General features: G+C 30.8%; 1 protein-coding gene across 1 annotated transcript; it reads right to left on the bottom strand.

Annotated features, from left to right (window-relative positions):
- Window positions 1-534: 534 nt before the first annotated feature.
- Window positions 535-1,314, bottom strand: LOC112597895 (protein ALP1-like; the record flags this gene model as incomplete). Its single annotated transcript, XM_025344120.1, has 1 exon — window positions 535-1,314. A coding segment is annotated over exon 1 (780 nt), but the record flags the coding sequence as incomplete, so codon positions are not given.
- Window positions 1,315-10,498: the final 9,184 nt, after the last annotated feature.

Raw genomic sequence — 10,498 nt, forward strand, 5'->3', positions numbered from 1 at the left:
GCGCCTATGCTTTTGGTGAGTTCGTGGTTTATTACGGGTCAGTCTCAATCGCCTGATAACGGTGCGGCTGGCCATGGCAGGCCTCACAATCATAACAATGTTTATCCTAAGCATAAATGTCCACCAGTTGCCCGCACATGAATTGATAATATGACACATACATAGGTGTCATGTAACAATAATATATATTATTGTTACAACACTATACATCCAAAGTCTCGAAAGCATAATTACAAAATCGATTTTAGAGAGTACATGTTATAAAGTATATTATTAAGTTTTTACTAACTTTCTACGCTTATAAAAAAACATAGATTTTTGATTTTTTTAAATAGTGGTAATATAACAATTAAGTAGTAACAATAGTAACAATTTATAAAAAAAATATAAAAAACCGAATCGAATATTATTTTTTAAGTTCTTAATGATACATACATTATGTAAATACACTCTTATTTTCAAATGCATCCGTATTGCCAGGTTAGGTACTGATCCTTCATTTGAGTTAAAATAGTTCGTAAACTTTTCTCTTACATTGAATGCTGCAGTTTGGGCATTAATACCAATAGATGGTAAATCATTCAAAATGGTAGTTTGATCTAGCTCACCATGAGAATTATTTTCTATTAATGACATTCTATTGTTCCGTAAATAATTGTGCAAAATACAGGTTACTAGAATTATGTTTTCTATGTAACCAGGTTTGGAAGTTATTGTTCTAAAATAAATTCGAAACCGTTGGGCCAAAATGCCAAAACCATTTTCAACAACGCGTCGGCCGCGGCAATGTCTGTAATTATAAATTTTTCTATCTACGGTTAAATCATGTCGATATTGAGGGTATGGTCTCATCATATATGTTTTGAGTGGGAAAGCCGAATCTGCGATAATAACATGTGGCGTAGAAATATGGGACCCAGGCAGTTGTTTACTTCCAGGAACATCCAAAGTACCATTGTTTAAAGCATTCCCTAGTTTTGAATTAGAGAAAATACCTCCATCGTTGTTTTTCCCATAAGACCCTATGTCCACAGCAATAAATCTATAATCAGCATCTACAAGTGCCAGTAAAACTACAGAAAATGTTCTTTTGTAGTTGAAATAGTTAGACCCACTATTCGCAGGAGCAGTTATTTGAACGTGTTTACCGTCCAAGGCCCCAATGCAATTCGGGAAATTCCATAAGGACGAAAATCTATTAGCAATTTCTTCCCACTGCTTTTTGTCAGGTGTTGGAATGCATTGAGCAAATAATTGTTTAATTATTGATTTACATACATCGTGAACAATTGAATGAACTGTTGAATGGCCCATACGAAAACTAAATGCAATTGTCTGAAAAGAATCACCAGTTGCTAGGTATCTGAAAAAAATTATTTTATAAAAATATTTTTTAGATTTTGAACGAGAAATGATAAATGTATTGACTTTACAATGATGTGTGTTTTTTTGTGTCTATGTACACTATAATTTAACATAATTTTATTAAAATAATATAATATTACAAAATTTTAGTTAACTTTAAGGCTTAAACTATACAATTACTAACTAATACCTATAAATATTAAATATAAATATATTAGGTATTTAATAAGAAAATCTAATCTGACATATTATGCTCTCCGTTTTCTGTATTAAAAGAACCACTAGACAATATTAATTTTTATTTATTTTGGTTTACATTTTTTATCAATCATTAATTGGTCGTTCTAGATGCCGCAAAATGCAAGCAACGTTGGGAATCTCTACGCTCTCAATACAGGAAGTATTTGCGCAACCAAAAGCCTAAAACAGGTGATCCCGGTGGGTCGCAACCCACTTGGAAGTATAGCGAACAAATGCAATTTCTTCATCCCCACATGAAAGATAAAGAAAGAATATCTTCCGTTGTAAGTTTAGAAGACACAATAGATGATACTGAAGAGATATTGCAGGAATCGAACGAGCAAACACCTCATGTTGCATTTAAAAAAATGGACTCTCCAACCACAAATGAAAACCATAGAGCCTGGAAATCTCCTCAGGGCACGAAAAGAAAAACATACCAACCAGAGACGGCTAGTAGTACTCTAATGAAGCATTTAATAAATGAAGAAAAAAAACAAAAAGAAGTAGATGAGATTGATCTTTTTTTTGATACAATGAAAAGGACAGTTAAGAAATTTTGTGTTGCAGATAAGTTGTTAGTGAAACGGAAAGTATTTAACATTGTAAGTGATATAGAAGGAAAGTATGTTGGTGAAGAACAGCCTCAGAGTCAGCAATGGTACGGACAAAAAACTCAATACAGACACCATAGTTTAACATCATTTCCACAGACCACTGAAGAACACGTTTTCAATTTAACACCAAACACTCAACAGCAATTTGTTTCCTCACATACGACTGGGCCCCAGATCAATCCTTATTACGAAGAAACAAGCAACCCATCTACTTCCTACTCTCGACCTTCTTCTGCTGATAGTGTTCATTCTTACATTAGTAACTATAATCCAGATGTATAGAACAATTAATGTCAATTAAAATGTAATCAAAATACTTGTCATTTAAAAAGTTTATATCAATTTAAAATAAGTGTATTATTTATTATGATCCAAAATAAATGCTTTTCCGAAATGTATTCAATTGGTTTCAAATTTAAAATAATATACCTATTATATTACGTATTTAAAAAGTATTCTAAACATTAAGAGAGTATTTACTATTTAAACACATTTACTCAAATACTTTGACTTTAATTGTGAAAATGGCTATTTGGTGTTCTAAAATCATTCATTATCCTACTCATTGCGCAAAGTATGTTCGTCTTTTTATATATTATATTTTAACTAAAATTAATTATAAGTGTTATACTTTGATTACAAGAGAACATTTTACAAAACACACGAAAATATAAAAATTTAGGATTTCGCTTACCGTAAGCCGACAGATAGTTTTTCTGTGGGAGAAATAGCTTTCCGAAATTGTGTGTCCACTTTTCTCAAATCAATTTCAATTTTCGACAGTATATTCATGTATTCTTCATGGGACATACGGAAATATTTGTAAAATTTTACATCATCATTCACTAACAGGGGATAAAGTGTTGTATATTCTCCTTCTTCCTCGCGTGTCCGGACCAATGGGTGAACCCAAAATCGTCTACTTCGTTTATTTTGTCTCATTTCTTCTTCTTCGTCGAGAATCAATGCAATTTTCATCAAATTATACTTTGAAAATGCCATCACGACAGGATTTAATGAAACACCAGACTGTCAGACTACGTATATACGAGTACTAGACTTATTTACTAGAGACTATTATTTATTAATTAAACATAAAAATATAAATAAATATAAATATAGACTTCTAAAAATAAAATAAAATTGATTGCTATATGATCGGCAGTGAGAACTCTACATCATAATCCTTGACCGTGACTTGACCGTGACCGGACCGAACCGAGACCGCTAGTGTGAATATAGCTTTAAAGAGAGGTGACCATACAAAATATAAACATCCAAGCCGTATTTAAAGTATGGATTACACAAATATAATATTAAAACGTACAAATTAACGAATCACCAACGACGAAGTGTTGATAGTTTATACAATGATTGATAATAGACTAACATATATCACAATCCAAGGTTTATAGATACTAAAGGTTGCCTCATAGTCATGTAAACAAACTCAAACCCCCTGTACCATTCCCGACCTAGTGACGTCATTGTCGTACAACATCGGCGGTGGCCTGCCCGAGGCTCCATATTCTATACGTATTTCGTCGTACAATTTACACAATTTCTCTCTAGAAATTTTTTTTTCGAGTTTAACATTTAGAATATATTTTAAGCCATCTATATAATATAATATCATACTCATTTTCTATTTTTATACATGATAATAGCCTTTTTTTTTTACAATACCTAATAATATTTAATGATATTTTGTTATTATGTGTAATATATTATTATAAAGAATAAATTACATCAGCCATATTTACTAAGTCAAATAGTGTTTAAAAAGTACCGTGTGTGACTATAAAGGAATAACTAATACGTTTAATTTGTAATATAATATAAAATAATAAAAACATTATCTTAAAAATAGTATTTTATTTTTTATTTTATTAAATGAGAAAAAATCAGTCATGGTATTGTACATTTCAATAATTTATAATGACAATGCATAAAATAACAAAAGAATATTAATTGATATTTTTTACAGACTATAATTATAAAATCCTACTAATAATACAAATTATTTTAAGATAGGATGTTTAACATAATTTTTAAGCCACAAATTATAAAAAATTCAGTCAAAGTAAAGTACATTTAAATTTGTTATACTTAATAATAATAAAAATAATAATTGAAAAATGTTTATCATAATACATATTTTTTAATGACTCGATAATAAAAAAAAAATTGTAACAGAATAGTTAATTTAAAATTAGTGTTAGGTACATAATAATAAGTATAAAGTTCTGATAAAATTAAAATATTAAAATTTAACAACCGATATTATGCTTTATGTCATCAGCCTTTTAAGTTTTTTCATTTTCTGTAATTGTGCTTTTGCTTTTCGTTTTTTAATTAATAAGTTTGAATGTTGGTTTAAGTATCTCATTCTAATAAAAACTCTTTGTTTGATGTATGTTTGAATTACAGGTTTGTATTTTTCCTCAATTTCCATTTGACGGATAATTTTATTGGTCAGATATTTTACAACTCCAAGCCTTTTAGGGATTTGATTTTTTGTTATTTTTTTAAACAGCCTTTCTATTCTAATAACTTGATTTTTGAAATCTTGACTAGGTGCAATTAAACCACCATAAGATAAATGATGTATCCATGTTGGTATTTGATAGTCATGCTCTAGTGGGCTTTCTAAATTACATTTTGTTGTAGTCGAACCAAGTTCTGGAAACTGTATTTTAAATTTTTTAGCAATCCAACCTGCCAAGTAATCTGTAGCATATTCTTCCATTTCATATTTATTGTCAATTTCTTGTAGAGAATCGTTATCATTTTCTGTAGTACTTCCACTTTCATCTAAATTTTCAACATTGTTTATTTTTAAGTTTGTTTTTTTTAAGAGCTGTAGCTACCATAAATTCTTCTTTATTGACGTGTTGTATTTGTTTGTTGGTAATTAATACCAGGATTTTTTCCTAAAATCAACATCCTCAGTCTATAAAGGGCGTTTAAAGGTGTAGGGTGGTCATCCAATCCACCTCTTCCACGTAATTGAGAAAATAAATTTTCGAGTGCATCTTGGTTTATTTTGCATATTAACATATATTTCAACCCGTTTTGTTGAAGTATTTTGAGAAGCACTTTAGTCCCATTAATTTGCATAAGAATAGCTTTTTGAAAAATCTGAAGTCCAAATTTCCCGGTGCACCTCATTGAAAAAATTGTGTCATACATTTTGTTAAGAAGAAGATCTTGTTCTTCCAAAGCTAAACCATAAGGTGTAGTGAACGGTGTACGTTTGTCATTTGGATGACGAACATTCATCAAATCAAACCAGTTATTAATTAATTCTATGAAATTGGCGGTGTCTTCAAGTAATTTATTGTCTTCAATAGGTTTATAGTGCAGCAATGCAATCGCAGTTGTATGTGACAATAGTTGTGACGCTAAACGAACTTTTTGTCTCTGCGGTCCAGCACAAGTTAAATGTTCATTGTTCAGTTTGTGGCATACACTAAGTTCTGTAGATGTTTTACTAATCAATGATTCAAGTGGTTTTTTGTTAATTATTTGGTCTCCTATTAAAAATCCTGTATCAAGCAGCCAATTTCTCAAAAGTTTTAAAATATGAGGTACATCTAGGACATAAACTATTTCTCTACCATTTGGGATAGAAAAAAAAACAGGGTTTTCGTAGTTAATGTCTAATGCTTTCCACAAGCCAATATTACCACCTCCGCAGTCACTTACACAACAAATTGTTTTGAAACCAATTTCATCAAGTTTTTCTATTACATCAAATATAATTTCTTTAGTCATTTTCTTATCAAAATCAACATATACTTGTTGTTTCCAATTTGATGCAATACCTCTGGCCATTATTACATGCATTTGACTGTGAGGACCGATAACTTCATCACGTACAACATCATATTCTAGAGTACTAGCCACTTTAACTTCATCAAACATTAAAACCGTGAGCTTCTCATAACTATGCATACCTTCTCCATTCAGCTTCATAATTTTGAGAACGTCTCCAAGAACTCCATTCCTCAAATCTATACTCTTAGCCCATCGTTGCAGAGATGATATTCCTGCAAAACATAAAAAACATACTTAGTTAATATGCAACTATTATTGAGAAAAATGTATCTTACCAGGCAATGGATAATTCAATTCATTTTTGACATAAATATACGCACGCTTGCTGAAATACCTTAGAGTGAATGCTTTAGAGATTTCATCTCTTGACCAATGTACTTTTTTCTTTTTTTTCATCATAAGATCAAGTTGGTTTTGTGAAAAAACAGATGAAAGGTATTTTCTGGCTTGAATTTCAATATTCCTGGTTTTATTTACAGATAATTGTTTGATTTGTTTACTTGAAGATTTCTGACTTTTTTTTATTATAATATTTAAATTACTGATATTTTTCTGTAATTGTTTTAGTTGAGACCGGAGTGATTCGTTAATCTTGATTAAAGACTCATTTGAATTTTTAACAGAAATCAATTCATTTTCTTGCAAATTTAGATCAGTTTTTAATTTATCATGGTCTTTCAATAAATCTCTATACAAACATTTATAATCAATGATTTCAGGTGGTTCTTCAGTTGAATCATGTAATAATGTCGACTCATTTGAAGATGATTGTATTTCTGTATTAAGAGCCATAGTAATAACCTCATCATGAGCCTAAAAGTATGCAAAATGCAATAATTTAATACTAGTATTGTATATACTATAGTGTCCTACCAGGTACTAACATCTTTAATAATTTTTGATCCAATTAATATTTTGTGTTACTTTTTTTTTTAATGATTATTACAGTTTTAGTCTATATTACAAACATATTTATTATTATTTTTTTTTTTTTTATTAAGAAAAAAAAGTTAAAAAGAAAAGTAAAATATTTGCTGTATTGAAAGTTATTAAAGATAGCATTATCTGGTAGGATACCCAGTATGACAAAAATATAGCATAATTTGAAGAAGTAGAATTTAATTATATAGCATTGGTATTCTACTGACCTGTTTGGAGGATTTAGCTTCCATTCTTTTACTGCGATTAGAAGTTGATGTGGAAACTTGATTTCCTTGTATACAAAGCCCAGGCAGGTTTAAGGAGGGAATGGCATCAGGTATTAATCTCCGTCCTTTAGGAGGATATCCTAATAGTTCGGCTTGTAGATCACGGATAAATTCGTCATTCTTAAAATGTGCAGAACATATGAATGAAGAAGCAGGATTCCAATTGTCAGCACGTTTACATTTCAGAATCCATTTTTTCTGCAGTGTCAAGTTCTTTGGAAACCTAAATATGAATAATGTATTTATTTATAAATATTTAACTTATGAAATCAGATAGAATAAAATAATTTTTAAAAAATTCTAAAATTATTCAATTAATTTGGAGTAATTGCCGTTCCGAGTATAACAAATCTAGTTTAATAGTTAAATAAAAAACTCATCATTCTTAATTATAATACAAAAATAACCAATAGATACAGCTTTACTTCTGACCAATTAAGGAGTTTTTAAAAAAAAATTATACTGTCTTAAAAAACCAATTATAATAAGTAACTAGTTGTTGTATTAACATAACTATACAAGTGCATGAAGGCATTTATATAAAAACATAATGTATAGAAAAAATATAGTAGTAATTAGTTATTATAAGTAAAGACACAATAAAATATTTACCTATGAAAAGATATATTAGATATTCCATCTTGTTATAATTTTCCAGAATAATTGACACAAGTAGAAACTGCACAAACGGAACCACCTTTATCTTTATTGGTTGTAGCCATTATTAATAAACAATTTAAAATACTAATTACAAATTTTAAAAAGATAATGATAATTAAATAAATGCTGTAAACAGTGTAAACCGTAAAGGCAAAAGGCTAAAGAATAAAATAAGGAATGCTATCCATGCTTTTAATGCTTATCATAGTGTAGTATGTACGACGATTACGTCACGGCGCAAAATACCCCCACTCCTATTTTTTCAATATTTCTTAAATGAGGCAACCTTTAGTATCTATAAACCTTGATCACAATCACTTTCGTCGTGGTGATAATAATAATAATAAGAATAATCAGAAATAATAATAATAATATTCGGCCAAATACGATCTAAACAATCGTGGTACAATTTGTATATATAAAAATATGAGATATGAAAATAATGACAGTATTTACGTGACTCCGTTCCTATGCCGATGTTGCCGTTGGCAGGTGACCAATTGACGGCGACAGTCAGGCCACTGGTCAGCTGTTTCTTCTTGAGCAACGACGGTATAACAACAGGCAACCAAAACAATGATAATAAGCTGATAGTAGACAACACTTGCAATTCACACACGTCGACCGATCGGTACACGACGGAAGTCGCGTTGTAATGTTCTATTAATTTAGCGACGATCGGAATGACACAGCCTCAATTCTAAACGAAGACCGCAAGACAGTATATATATATATATATATATACGGTTCGGAACGCGAGAGGTGTAACCGTTTTGATTTACAAACACAAACGCAACATACAAGAAAACCGACCTAGGCGAAGGTAAAAATCTAAAGCGGGCGCACACTTGGACACTTTGACGAAGTTCACAAGACGGTCTGAGGCGGCAACGTGCCGACAACTTATTACCACGAAGGCGTCGCACGGAGGAGTCACTATTCTTTATGCCGGTGTCTCCGACAACACCAAAAAATATGCTATCCGAAATTAGTGGCCAATGACCCTATATCACCTGAGATAGGGCAATATCTGTACGTAATCTTTACGGCGGTTATAATTCCGTAAAGATACGTGATTGTGAGGGCCGTTGACCTACTATTCCGTTTTTACTGTCGGGCAATCGATTTCAGAATAGCATATAATAGGGCCATCGACCCCAAAGGAGAGGAGTCGCGATTAGGGCGGCAATAAAATCTATTTGAAGTTATCGCACTCGATAACTTGCGCGAACAAGTATCTTAACAGTTTTTAAAATTTTAAAGGAGTATTAGTTGACGCAGGCAGTGAACACAGTCTTTTTTAATTTTTTTTGATAGGTTAAAAAGCTATAAAATAGTATATAATCTTTCATTATTAATATATCATTTATAATCAATAAAATAATATAGGTGATATATTCATATATGTAGGTGAATAAATCATTTTCGAAAATGAAATTTGATTATTGTTTGATAATGATAGTGAAAATAATGAAAAGATACCAAAAACGACTTTGTTGATTGTTTTATTATAAAGAAATTAAATTGTTCTCATTCAATAAAAAGATTACACTTGTTTGTACCTTTAATTGTTTTTGTTGTTTAATAATAATTATTATTATTTTTTTATTGTGAGATAAGCACTTTGTTGCATTCCTATGATTTGTATACAGTAACGATGGCAGTAATGATAAATACTGATATCGGCACGCTTGGTGATTCCAGTTATATGGCTCAACGTCGGTTTCTAAACTAGGAGAGGCGACTGTCCAGAGACAAAGAGCTAGGTATTGCATACCATAAATTCATGTCTGAATATTTAAGTATGAATCATACGGCATTAGTAGCTGCTCCAGATCTTAATAAATGTGCCTATTATTTGCCGCATGAAAGAATCTAGTATCACAACCAAAGTAAAAGTGGATTTTGACGGATCCGCCTCATCTAGCTCTGGATTATCTCTTAAGAGGACGCCACACACGCCTTTTTACATCAAAAATAGTGCATTCGTATTTCAAATGCTACGAGGTCAATAAAAGTCGTAGACCCATAAGTAATACACCGTTTGAAAGGTGATAATTTTTACCATGTTTTGTTGGAATCAGATATTTGAAATTGTAATTTATTTTTTGAAATATAAGTTCAATTAGTATTTGTTAAATGATCTTTTGTTATGCCATAATGCTCGCTTGTTAATACAATTTTCAGAAATCGATTTCCAATTAAGCATGGCAAAAATTATAACCTTTCTGACAGTAAATTTTTATTAGTCTGCGATAATTATTGACTTCGTAGCATTTGAAATACGTAGACGGATTTTCAAAAAAAGCGTATAATTCTTTAGCCCGTTAACTGGCGCTGCTGTATCGTGTAGCGGCTAGTTGCGTTATTATTAAAGTTGTACGGCGGTGAAACTGTCGCCGCTCCACTCTATAACACAACTATATAGTCCGTTTTGCAATGCAAATAAAAATAGAAACTGCTGGATTATAAAGACGCGATAACGTCGGCTTCTATGATTCCGCATTGGGTCGTATCTCGTATAATAATAATTATAGTATGATTTGGTTTTGGACCTGTGTTTATTAT

This window comes from Melanaphis sacchari, unplaced genomic scaffold, assembly GCF_002803265.2.
Source record: "Melanaphis sacchari strain LSU unplaced genomic scaffold, SCAv2.0 Contig442_pilon_pilon, whole genome shotgun sequence".
Classification (NCBI taxonomy): domain Eukaryota; kingdom Metazoa; phylum Arthropoda; class Insecta; order Hemiptera; family Aphididae; genus Melanaphis; species Melanaphis sacchari.